Source organism: Hemiscyllium ocellatum, chromosome 2, assembly GCF_020745735.1.
Source record: "Hemiscyllium ocellatum isolate sHemOce1 chromosome 2, sHemOce1.pat.X.cur, whole genome shotgun sequence".
NCBI lineage: Eukaryota > Metazoa > Chordata > Chondrichthyes > Orectolobiformes > Hemiscylliidae > Hemiscyllium > Hemiscyllium ocellatum.
The window spans coordinates 120521325-120535033 of NC_083402.1; the positions used below are offsets into that span (position 1 = coordinate 120521325).

The following is a 13709-nucleotide window of genomic DNA, read 5'->3' on the forward strand; positions in this document are numbered from 1 at the left end:
GCACCAAGCAAAAGCTTGGTCAAAGAGGAAGATTTTAAACAGTATTTTAAAATAAAGTACTGAAGAAAGTGATCGAGTGATGTGTTCAGGGACAGAATTTCCACACTTTAGGGTTCAGGAAAATGAATACATGATGAAAAGAGTGGAATTACACAGATCTGTTCTTCACAAAATAAAAACACATACGTTTTTAGTGCCATTCCCTCAGACCCCACACCTGCAAGTCTATAATTCACTCAACTAAATATAAACACAAGTAGCACGAAGATACTCAGCACAACACTGTCTTAACAATCTATCAATCAACTTACTGACCATATTACTTCAATACAATAGGTACCGAGTACTGCACCACAAAGCAAATAAGAGCAAAATTCTGTTCAGAAAATACATTTAGTCATCATCATCCCGCAAAGTAGTAGCCAGAGAATTGACAGTGATAACTGGCCAACAATAAGGCAATGAAACTGTAGCTGATCAAACAACTACGTCTTAAAGCACTGCCTAAGTTAAATTTGGTATGCGGAAAGGGGAACATACTGAAGTACAAGTTGAAGTCAGGATGAAAGCTTGGCAGCAAAGTTGTGGAGAAGTGGAGAGAAAATTCCTTCTACATGCTTGAAAAAGGTTAACAGTTACTTAAGACAATACATCACCGAGATTCCTCTTATCCTTCCACATCTAAATCCATAGCTTAACCTTCTACTCCCTTCTCCCTCTTACATGTATCTAGTTTCTTCTTGGAAAACATCAACACTATTTACCTGAACTGCTCCATGCTGTAGTGAATTGAAACATTCTCATCATGGTTTGGGTAATGACATTTATCTTGAGTTCCCAATTTAATTTCTACCTCATATTGATAGCCTTTAATTTTGTTTTTCCGTATGAACGAAAACACTTACTGTGTTTACTCTGGGTCTTCCCAAAGTGGGAATCGAGATCCCAAGCAAGAAGTCGGAATTTGGGATCATGAACTCCAAGGCAGCACTGACTGTCACGGAACTCTTACAAAAGGCCCCCTCTCTCACAGCCCCCAATTTCTGCTCTCTTAGTTCTTACTGAGAGTTTGCAACAATGTTCAAACCTTGAAATAGGATCAAAGTGCGGAAACGGTTGCGAAGCATTCCGTAATAACTTTCATCATTTTGAAGGTCTTTATTAGGTTACCTTTCACTCTCCTATTTTCAAAAGGATCTTTATTCTTGGCTATGAGACCAATGCAAGTAAATTATTCTGTTTGTGATGGAGTGTCTTTATCCACCAAAAGTGTATTTTGCACAGAATGCTCAGCCCAATAAAATTAAAAGATGTAAAATGACATGCAGTGAACCCACAAATATGTGCTCATGAGATATGCTGCTGAACAAAGCTCTCTAACAGAAACTTGCAAGATAAAACACTGTCCATCTTCTATTTAAGTGCTTGATTAGAAATATACAAACCCCAGAGGTATCTTAGAATCTGTCCATTGGAAAGCTCCAAAGCTACAGTCTCAGTCTTTTGGTTGTGACACAGATTGATTATGTGCCCATCCACAGTTACAGGAGACCTGGAACAATTAACAACACCATCATTGTAAACCTACTATAGAAAACAATAAACCGTCGCTGTCCTCAAAGAACTGGATTTGATTTTAAGGACAGTACTTGATATACCACAGGAAATAATACTGTCAATGCTGCAAAAGAAATGCTAAAACTCGTGAGGAAACAGGATGCTGCTTCACCAGTTGTGCATTCCCAGCATTTTTAATTTATATTTGTACTCTAGACTCTACATAGACAGAAAAAATAAGGAATTTTGTTTTAACTATTGGAGAGGGCATTTGTCGAGTAAAAAAAAATTAAAGATATATTCTAATTAACTGGATTTAACTAAAGGGAGTAGACAATAAATTCTGGTTCACAGCATGGTTTCAGGCAAAGGTGTGAATAGAATATCAGGAGGGGAACAATGGAGACGAAAAACAAACTTTTAAAGTTCTAAGATGAAGGACATTGTAAGTATCATAACCTTACTATTTCCACATGCTGCTAAGACTGCACGCCTAATATGCCAAAAAATAAGAACTTGGCACTTGGACAATTACAATACCATTAGGATGGATGGATTGAGTTCTGAGTCTACAAAATGGATCAGATTTCATACCTGATTTGAATCTCTCCTTCCTCAGTCTCCTCTGAAGACATTAGCAACTGACAAACAATAGACTGAGAGGTCCTAGGACCTTGACTAACAGCCAGGAATACATTCTCCTTTACCCAGGTTATCATTCGTAGTTTCAATGGAGTCAGGGGCTCACTTCCTCCTTCTTCAAACTTAATTCTTTCATTTTCATGAAAGCAAAAAGTGAAAACAAGAAAATAATTCCATATTTAGTCATCCTTAAATAACTAATTAATATGAATAAAATGCCTTGAATACCAAATTACATTTTCAAAATTTAATTCTAGTGAAGAGTTAATATGTAAAACTTACAATGATAGTATTATTTCAACATATATTTTCTATTTATACTGCTTTTTGGTGATAATACATTGTCACATTCTGTTACATTCTTAATGTACTGTAGCAGATTTATAAATGCCTGACTTACAAAAATTCATATTTACAAACGTGGTCCCATTCATGGATTTAAAATGTAAAGACCTGATATCCAAACATTTCCTGTACAACAGCTGCTTTACATTGTCCTGAATTGTGCTCTGACTTTTACATGCCAGAATGGAACCCATTCGCAACCCATGGAAAAGCCTACGTACTCTGAAATGCTCAGTGAATCTCACAATATGGATTGGCTTGTGGAGTAGCAAGCCTGAGATTGTTTTGCAAGCGTAAGTTTACCACTTCTTTAGAGGCTTACACGAGTTACTGTTTGTGAGGTCTGGTCAATTGTTATATTGGTTGTGGTGGGCTGTCTCTCTTGCATGGTGCTAGGTTATGCAGGATACGTTGCTAATTTGGAGAAAGTGAGCACTGCAGATGCTGGAGATCAGAGTCGAAAAGGGTGGCGCTGGAAAAGCACAGCAAGTCAGGCAGCATCTGAGGAGTATGAGAATCGACGTTATTCCTGAAAAAGGGCTTATGCCTGAAACATTGATTCTCCTGCTCCTCGGATACTGCCTGACCTGCAGTGGTTTTCCAGTGGCACACCTTTCAACTGCGTTGCTAATGTGCTGAACAATAGCTGTTAGAAGTTTGATATTCAATGCACCATGTATAAAAACATGCTAATTAATCATAGTGCCACCACTTAGGAGTCAGAATTTGCAATCACGAAATGATACAGCACAGCAGAAGACTACTGATCCCATTGTGTCTGGGTCAGTAAGTTCAGGAACTTAAGAGCAGGAGTAAACCATTCAGTTGGATTGCGGATGGTCCATAATGTAGCTTTATTTACCTACTTTGTTTTCACAACTCTTAATAACTTTGCCCATCAAAAATCTATCAATCTCAGATCTGAGATTTTCAACTGACCTCCAGCCACAACAGCTTTTTGGTTGAGAGTGTTTCAAATTTCCAATACTCATTGCATAAAGAAGTACTTCCTGATAGCATGCCTGAATGACCAAGCTATAACTTTAAAGTTAAGTCTCCTCTTATTCTAGATTGCCTGAATGGGGAAACCAGTTTCTTTCTGTCCACTCAAACAAATCTTTTTATATATGTTTAAATTAAAACACCCCTTAATCTTCTGCAGTTATTTGAATAGAAGTTTCATCAAACAACCTGCTCTCATCAGTTAAGCTCTCAGCACACTGCATTGTGGTGTAGCAAACAAGGGCAGGACTTATACAGTTAATGGTAGGGCCTTGTGTTGTGTTGTCGATCAGAGAAATCAAGGGCTTCAAGTACATAGTTCTTTCACAGTTGGATCACAAGTAGACAGGGTGGGAAGGCATTTAGCATGTCTGTCTTCATTGCTCAGACCACTGATATAGGAGTTGGGGGTGTCATGTTAAGATTGTACAGGACATTGGTGAGGTCACGTCTGGAGTACAGTGTATAATTCTGGTCACCCTGCTGAAAAAGATATTAATAAATTGGAGAGGGTTCGGAAAAGATTTACCAGAATGTTGCTGGGACTATAGGATTTCAGTTATAAGGAGAGGCAGGAACCGTTGGGACTTTTTTCAGTAGAGCGTAGAAGGTTGAGGTTTATAAGTGGCATAGATAAGGTGAACAGCTAAGGTCTTTTCCCAAGAGTGGGAGGATTCAAAGCAAGGAAGCATATTTTTAAGGTGCGAGGAGAAAGATTTAAAAGGGACATGAGAAGCATCATTTTCACAGAGAATGGTTCGTATACAAAGAACAATACAGCACAGGAACAGGCCCTTCAGCCTGCACTTTTGCCCTTCCATACTAAAACAGTCTTCACTTACAGGATCCGCATCCCTCAACGCATGCGTTCGTTCAGGTGCTTCTTGAATGCTGCTGTTGTGTCTGTTTCCACCACCTCCTCTGGCAGCACATTCCTGGCATTCACCACCCTTTGTGTGAAGAACATGCCTCACACATCTCTTTTAAACTTCCTCACCTCGCATCTTGAACCTTTGTCCCCTAATAATAGACCCTTCCACCCTGGGGACAAAGCTTCCTACTTTCTACACTATCCATGCCATTCACAATCTTATAAACCTCTATCAGAAGCCCCCTCAACCTCCTGTGTTCCCCAGTGAACACAAACCCAGTCTATCCAACTTTCTTCATAGCTAAAATCCCCCATACCAGACAACATACTGGTAAACCTTTTCTGTACCCTCTCCAAAGCATCCACATCCTTCTGGTAGTGTGGCGACCAGAACTGTATGCAAATGTGGAATGAATTGCCAGAGGAAGTGTAGATGTAGGTACAGTTACAACATTTAAAAGACAATTGGATATATACATAAATAGGAAAGGTTTAGAAGAATATGAGCCAAACACCGGTAAATGGGATTAGTTTAGTTTGGAAACCTGATCAGCATGGATGAGTTGAATCAAAGGATCTGTTTTTGTGCTGTGTGACTCTATGACTCTACTGGTATCATCTGGCAGGAAAAACTTCTGTTTGAAGTTCAGTATAGAGCACGTTAACCTAGTTTATGCATAACAGCAAAAACTTGAATTTATATATAACACCTTCAATGTAGTAACATGCCCAAGGCACTTCAAAGGGATACTGTTTATAAAAGAAAATTGACACTGATCTTCACACAAAGATAATAAATTGACTTTAAAGGAGGATCTCAAAGGTGACAGCGGCAGAGAGGTTAAAGCAGGGTATTCCACAGCTCAAGGATTAGGTACTGAAAGCACTAGAGTAATTAAAATTGGAGATCGGCATTATCAATGAACCTCTCAAGAAAAACAGTGGGAGTTTTAAAGCACTGTTCTTCAATAATGAATAAAAAGAAAACCTTCCACACCCACATAGGAAAGTAGCTTTCACACGTACTTACTAGTGGGCACCTTAACAGTAGCATTTATAAAGTCTGAGATCAAGTTCATATTGCACAAGAGGTTTATGAAAGTACAGGGACAAAGAATACTACCAACATAAACTGACCTGTATGTTTTTACCCTTTTCAGAGTTCTGGTGCATATCTTTGATCCACTTTCACCAACAGCATCAATTTTAACTGCAGAATCATGATTCACACCATCACCTGCACATGTAAAGAAAAAATACAAATCACTGAAAATTCATTAAATAATACAAAAAAATATATTTTGTTCGTTGAAAACAATGTACATTTTTATAAGGTTATGGTTTCATAATTTCAGAATATCTCAGATCACTTCACAGGCAACAAGATACTTTTGAATTGTTGTCACTGCTGTAATGTAGAGAAATGTAGCATCCAATTTACAAGCTCCCTCCAACAGCCATCTGACAATGACCAGATGATCTATTTTATTGTTGTTAGTTAAGGGATAAATACCTGTAAGACAACTGTGTCCTTCTTTGACCAATGCCAAAAAAGCAGCTTAAGATCTCATTCAAAAGACTGTACCTCTAACAGCAGCTCCTCATCAAAATGCCAGCCTCCAGCATGTTATCAAGAATCTTAACAGGGGCTTGAATACAAGCAATTTCTTTTGACTCAGCAATTAGCATTATCATGGGTTAAGCCATATCAATTATTGTCATGTTTGATTTAATAATGGATAGACATAAACAGAATTTTCTTTGGAGCTTGTTGGTTGATGCCTACTGTAGCTAGCAAAAACAAACTGTGTAAACAAAAAAATTAATTATGAATTTATAGAATTCGAATTATTACTCTTTTAAAAGAAACCTCTATACTAAAAATCTATAGTGCAGAATTTGAATGTTTGCCATTAGCAAAGTTGTAAACGCTTTACAGAAAATGCAGGGTAACTTGCACTTGCTAGCTGTGAGGCTCAAATCCTTGAAACGATTTACAGTGAACAAAACTCCTTAGTTTCTCGTCCAGAATTCTCCCTTTCATGGAAGATTTAACAATAAACAATAAAAGCTGTTTTCCAGATGAACAGGCAGCATCAGAAAATTTCTATTAAATCAGCCTTCATGGGTATGCACAGGTAATTAACCATCTTAGATTAGATACTTGGATTGCAAGGATAACCTTAATTTAGTTGTTTGCTTGTAAATCCTGAATTTATCTTTAAGTGGATTCATTCCACCAACGATTATTTTTAGATGCAGTAACAATTTTGAATAAACATGCCATGATAGTGTAACTTTTACTACAATCCATGATTAAGAAGTCATTATAAAAGTGTACATATATAGTTAATGCCTCAAAATTCCATGAATAAAAAAATCTTTAGAATTCTCTAGGATTTGTCATTGCAGAATTCCATGTACAGAGATTGGTTAATTCAAGTGAGTTATCTCTATTACATCATATATTTTATTCTGAAATATCTTTAATAAAATAAATATATAAAATTCCTGGGAGCGAAAGCATCTTACTTTAGGACCAAGTAGGACCAGCAGTAAAGTTAAATTGCTGGACTGATTTAAAATCAGTTGAGAATTTAAAGTCAGCAATAACTCAACTGAATAAATTTAACCTTCCCGAGAATGAAGTAATAGAACTGTAGCATTAACATATAAAATGGAATGTTTGCAAATGGGTTGAAACTTTGTTATTTATGTTAATGCCTTTGTAAGTTTAGAATTTACATATACATATATAAAGCTTTATTGGTTTGCTTTTTCATTGTAACTTTAATATAAAAACCACTATGTTAATCAACTGCAGGAAGTAAACATATGATCTATGGAGCCAGGTTTCACTCTGGGGCTTACCTTGTCAGCTATTACCATCAACTGGGACCATAACAGAATTAGTAGACTTCCATACATCACCAGGATCCTCATGATTACAAAATTACAAGTTTTATGTTTGGTTCACAATTGTTACGTTAAGACAGTTGGCCACTATCCAATGACACTCACCAGCCTCAAAGACTGAAATATAGTTATCTGCTGTCAAGACTGCAAAATCATTGCTCCTTTGTGGGTCTGAAGAGAACATTATCTGATTCACAGGGCAAGGCAGGTGCAACTGATATGCAGACATTGGCGGAGGCACCACAGCTTGGCGAAAAGGTGTCACTAGTACGTTATCTGTCAATGTCAAGAAAAAAAAATTACTTAAATCAAACAAAATAGAAATTAAAAGCTCTACTGGTTGTGTCATCATTGAAAACTGATATTGTGCATGATTCAAATAGGAAACATTAATCTAAGGCATCTCCATTGATGTTGTACCAGGAAATATTCTTTGTTTGAAAGAAATATACTTCTGCACACATAAACTGTGATGATACTTCATCAATTATCCATTGGTTTCAAAATTATTTTGGCATACAAAAAGCATTACACAAGTGAAAAGTCAAAGTACTGCAGGTGTTGGAAATCTGAAATTTAAAAAAATCAAAATGCTGGAAATAGGTCAATCAGCATCCAACATAAGGACTTGAAATGCCACCTCTGTTTCTCACTAATGTACAAGTGTAAGGTGTTTCAAGTTTCAATTTGAAACCTGTTGCATTACTGGGGCTAATATTAGAAATAATTTCCAAGAGATGCGCTGAGAAAACTGTAAATCTGTACACAATATCTCCTGAAATACAAGTAAAACAAAGGGAAATATTAAAAACTGCAATTAAATAAACAACTCAGGGCATGCTAAAATACCAAAGTACTTTCAATACCGAATCAATGTTGTAATGTTGGAAACACAGCAGCCAGTTTACACAAAGCAAGCTATCACAAACAGCAATGAGACATTCAGACAGCAGGGAGAAACCTCTCTCATATTTTCCATTTCTTTGCCAAAGCTGCCATTGTTATAGGCTGGTTCCACAGACTCTAGCATCTTTGAGACTGCACCTAAAAGGTCATTCCACACATGCAAGTAAATAAAGTGAACATAAATTGGTTATTTAACTGTCAACGCATTACAATTATGTTTGAATGCTGTCCTTTCCTACACTGACACGAGAATTTACTAGAATGGGATGCAAAACGCCTGCTGCACTTTTACTGTTTCTATGTGCTGGGAAAAAAAACTGCTGCTATTCTAGCATTAATCCAGCTAATTGTTGCAGTAAACCTCAGACATTTTTATCAAAAGAATCCCATCAAAAACAAAACAAGCCAGGGCTGGAGAGGGAAAGGACATGAAACATTTTCATGTATTGAATTGTGATTTGCAATGTGCTAGCTCAAAAGTCATTGGAATCAGGTACAATCTTCACTTTGAAAAAGATAGTTTTGATACATACATAAAAAAGAACAACGTGAAGGTCATCAAGCGAAATCCCAAGTGGACAGCTCTTTTCAAAAAACTAAGTCTCAAAAGCTAAGCTAACCCCTCTGAGCTGTTTAATTGTACTATCCATATATATATATATATATATATATATATATATAATTAAATAAATAGTTTTGAAGGCAATTGCTTGATTCAATTCCCTTTTGAATGGCTAGGTGAAAACATGTACTTGACAGTATCGATTTTAGTGAAAATAGATATTTTCACTTATAAAAGTTATACAATTTAAAAATAAAAAGGTTAGTTTTGACATTTACCTACTTCAAATGCTAAATGTTACAGACTAACAATTCTTAGGCTCAAAATTCTTTTTACCTCCATTAATCACAGCTACGTTAGCAAGGTCACTGCTGTCTTCTCCTGTACTTCGATTGGTGGTCCATTGCCAATTATAGGACTGGTAAAGCCACCCACTGCGGAGGATGTGCAGTCGATAGGGACGCTCAGGATCCCACATTAGGGATACAATCCGTTCCACCTGAGTGCAACCGAAATGCAGACTCTGCTTCAGGTACCAGTGGTAGTTTCCCACTGTCCACAACTGAACTGCAAGACAACAACAATAAAAAAATTGCAAGTATTGCTTTAGTCACCAAGGATACAATTGCTATCATCTCCAATTATTAAATGCTCATTTATTTTCTTTTTTTAAAAAGATCTTCCCTCCCATGTGGGTACTTGTATGCAGGCAGCTGAAGGACAGAACATGAACCACAAAGTAGGTTCACTACCACACAATGTGAATTTGGATGCAGGGTTGACTTGGTTATAGGTTTGTGACATTCACAAGTGACCCAACCTTCTTTCACCCCCAATCAGCAATGATCAATAATTCTCGGATGAGTTAACACAAGAATTCTGGGGAGATAGTTAAGAGGACAGAGACTTTCGATAAATATTTTGTATCATTCTTTACATTCAAAGATGCTACGAATGTCCCACTAATATTAAAGAATATGGGGGAGGAATGAAGTAGCATCACCATATGTAGAGAAGTAGTTTTGACAAACTAATGGGGCTAAAGAACGATAAGTCCCCTGGTCTTGATGGCTTGCATTCTAGGATCCTAAAAGAGGTAGCTGAAAACATAGTAATTGCCCAAGATCGTTAGATTCTGGAGATTTACCAGAAGATCTGAAAACTGCCACCCATTTTTAAAAAGGGAGGAAAAGAAAAATAGGTAATTATAGGCTGATTAACCTAACATCTATTGCTCAAAAATACTGGCATCAATTATTAAGAAAATACAATCATAAAATCATATTAAGAAAGTAATAGCATTACGTTTGGAAAAATCATGATCTAATTGAGCAGAGTCAGCACTGCTTCATGAAAGGGAAATCATGTCTGAATACTCTATTAGAGGTTTTCAAGGAAGTCTTGAGAATTCCTTAGATGGTAGGGAACTAGATGATGTGTTGTATTCAGGCCTCCAGAAGGCGTTCAACAAGCTAACTCACAAAAAGGCGTCATTAAAAAAATAGCCTATGGTATTGGAAGTAGCATATTGGCATGGATAGAAAAGGGGCTTAATGGGATAAATACTGAGAAGATGATTTCCCTGATGGGAGAGTCGAGGACCAGAAGGCATAGTCTCAGAATTCAGGGGTGCCTGAATTAAGAATGGGGTAAGGAAGAATTTTTCTTTCAGATTGCTGAGAGTTTTTGGAACTCCTTGCCATAGGGAGTTGTGGAGGCAGCGTTCTTGTGAGAATTTAAATCTGAGATGGATAGATTCTTAATTAGTAGTGGAACCAAGCATTATGGGGAATGGGCAGGAGTGTCAGATGGATAAGGCACGAGTCAGAGCAGGCTCAAGAGGCCAGAATGGCCTACTCCTGTACCTATTTTATATTGTCTTGTGGTCTTATAGAAATGGAATCATATCAATTAATTCAAATTTACCATTCATTTAATGAAAATCCACAGTTGATACCACAATCTGTCACAAGGTTTATAAATGCTCAAAGTTATGAGGGGTTTTGATACAATGTACATCGAGAAACAGTTTATATGATAGGTAACCAGAAGACACTGGCAAAAGAACCAAAGGGGTGTGAAGGAAGATGTTTTTCTATGTAGTTAGTTATAATGATCTGAAAAGTATTGCCTGAAAGGGCTGGATAGATACAGATTTTACAGTAAATTTTACAAAATAATTGAATAAATAATTGAAAAACAAAAACAAATTGCAAGACTGTGGTGAAACTGTAGGACTAATTGGAAGGATCTTTCAAAGTGCTGGCACAGACATGATAGTCACAGTGGTCTGTTCCTGAATTGTGTGATTGTAAACCATACTTATGATAACATTAGAAGTTTGTCCCAGCTTGGTATTTTTAGGCAGTAAATTTTCTGACATATTGCAAAGCATAGAGAACAAAAGCTCTTGTTCAAATTAAGTTAACATTTCGTTTCGGTGCAGGATGTCAGATAGGAACGAAAGAAAAAACAAACTCCAGACAGTCTAGAAGATAACTTATTACCGTATGTATTTTGACGGTCATCCTTATCTGATTCCAAATCCTCCAGCCAAACCGCTAGTACAGTAGAGTCGCTGTTCCATAACAGCTCATTTACCTAATTAATAGTAAAAATCAAGTTCATTAGGATCATACAGAACACTGCAGGTGGATTACTCCCAAACAAAATCAGAAAATCTACAGTATCTAAAATATAAACTAAAACATATCTAAATATAAACTAAAATATATCTAAAATATAAAATGAAAACTAAAATATAACCACACTTTCAATTCACCAGCTTCTAATCCAAATCAATTATCCAAACCAGTCAGAAACTGAAGAGTAGGTTAGATAAGATGTACCAACCACTGATGATAACCTGGCACGCAAAACATGAAGAATCCAAATGTAATCTCAAACAAATAAATTACAAACTTTCAAAAGTTTTAGTGAGTATTATATAGAATATGCAGCACAGGAACAAAAGAATTATGCTGCACTCGAGGCTTTGGCAACTCCTTCTATTCCTTTCTCATATACTTATTTAGCTTTATCAGAGATTAACCACTCCCTCTGGTTATGCGTTTCAAATTATCATCACTGTCTGGATAAAGAAACTTCTCCTGAATTTCTGATTGGAGTTAATAACAAATATGTTGAAATTATGACATTTTACATGCCACAAGAGGAGGCATTCTCTACACATCGACTCTACCATTACTTTTGAGATGTGTGTTAGATTCACATTTCTGGACAACCTCCACCCCTCAACAAGCATGTTTAATCATTAGATTGTTGTACCCCTATAACTGTTGCATTATAAATCAGTTGGCACTTTCTCCGATCTTTTCTAGAATTGGAGACCAGAATTCTACACAGTACTTGTAATAACCAAGGTTCTATACAAGTTTAACATAACTACTGTTCATGATTTTTAGTTCTCTATATGTTTCCTGTTTACATATTTTGGATTAAATTTTTGCTACTTTGAATGAGTTGTTAATTTGTGCTTCTGTGCTTTTACTATCATTACTGTGCATGAAGTAGAATGGTCTCCACTTCACTAAAATGTATATGTAAAAAACAATTCTTTTGCCATTAATTAATGCGTTCATCAAGTTTGTTAACATACTTATATTTTGCTGCAGTGTTCCTCAATATGGACTACATGCTTACAAAGAATAATGTATCCTTGTTAGCACTTTCAATCTCAGTAGAATGCAGACAGTAATAGAATTAGTGTTTTATATGTCAACTACAGTAGGAAACAATATTTAGAGTTCACAGTATCGTAAAGCAACCTTCACTGCACATGGTGGACATGGGGAGGAGTGGTCTTTCAAATGAGCATTAAGCCAACTTAGGCCATTAAGCTCATAGTCAATTCTAAAGAATGACCATCTGGGCAACGTACCAGTGGAACGGAGAGAAAAATTCAAGAGGGAGAAAGGGAGCTTCAATACTTGCCTTAACTTGGTCTTTATGAAAAGGAAGTGAAAACTCTCCATGTAGTAAACCATTTCGTTCGAAAAACACAACATTATGTTTGTTAAGCTTTCGTTGTGTGGATGCAATCAGATTTCCTGATGGTCTAGGAATGGAATATTGCAAATATCATGACCATGGAAAATTGAGACTTCTTACGGATATACAACTTACTTGCATTAAAAATAGAACACACATCCCCAACAAGCACCCTTTCAAACTAATCACAGAATGATAGCAGTGCACAACCCTAACTGTGGAAATTGTGTGGCTCTGATCAATAGCTAGAATGTCTCTAAGTTTTATGACATGGGGTAAACCCTCCTGCTTAATTTAAACCAGCAACACAGAAAAGATTTATCCCTTGCAGTAATCTGTGAAAATTCAAGAAGCCAAGAACTAGTTAAAGTAAAAGTAACAACTTTATTTCTTAATGTATAACAATTGACAACTCCTTCCTCTAAGCTATCTTTTACTTTCCCTTCTATAATACTAGTCCGATAATCGGGGGGGGGGGGTGGAATTTTTAAGATTTACCAAAACTCAACTTTTCAAAAACCGACCACATGTCAAATCTTTTTCTTCTTAGTGTTTTCTGCTTCACAGATCACGGATCAATAAAGGCACCTTTAAGAGAGCTTTTCCCCGGACAGTCAGATGTTGTTTCCTTGGCAGTTCTCCCCACAAATGTTCAATTTTCCCCGGTCTTTTACAACCCTTGGCGGGGTGTCATTGGCTTTTAAGATTGTCAATACACAATATTCAAACTTGATTGGAATTTGGTATTTTTCAGGGTATGATTTAAACTGGTTAGCCTAATACAAATCTGTTTTGTCATTTCCAGACAACTAGCTAATCTAGCTTCTGCTCAAGTGTTACATTGTTACCTATTCAGAACATTTGGTGCTGTGTCAGGTAGTTCTGCTAGCTTCTAAC

The 13709-nt window shown here is 36.6% G+C and overlaps 1 protein-coding gene across 1 annotated transcript in view; it reads right to left on the reverse strand.

Annotated features, from left to right (window-relative positions):
- elp1 (elongator acetyltransferase complex subunit 1) overlaps nt 1–13709 on the reverse strand; it is a 71270-nt gene that overhangs the window by 41773 nt on the left and 15788 nt on the right. Inside the window, exons 9-15 of the mRNA XM_060839496.1 lie at nt 12756–12879; nt 11309–11402; nt 9138–9368; nt 7439–7609; nt 5555–5654; nt 2152–2328; nt 1446–1552 (exon numbers count right to left, since the gene is read on the reverse strand). Coding sequence (XP_060695479.1) covers nt 1446–1552; nt 2152–2328; nt 5555–5654; nt 7439–7609; nt 9138–9368; nt 11309–11402; nt 12756–12879 — 1004 coding nt within the window. The remainder of the gene's footprint in view (nt 1–1445; nt 1553–2151; nt 2329–5554; nt 5655–7438; nt 7610–9137; nt 9369–11308; nt 11403–12755; nt 12880–13709) is intronic.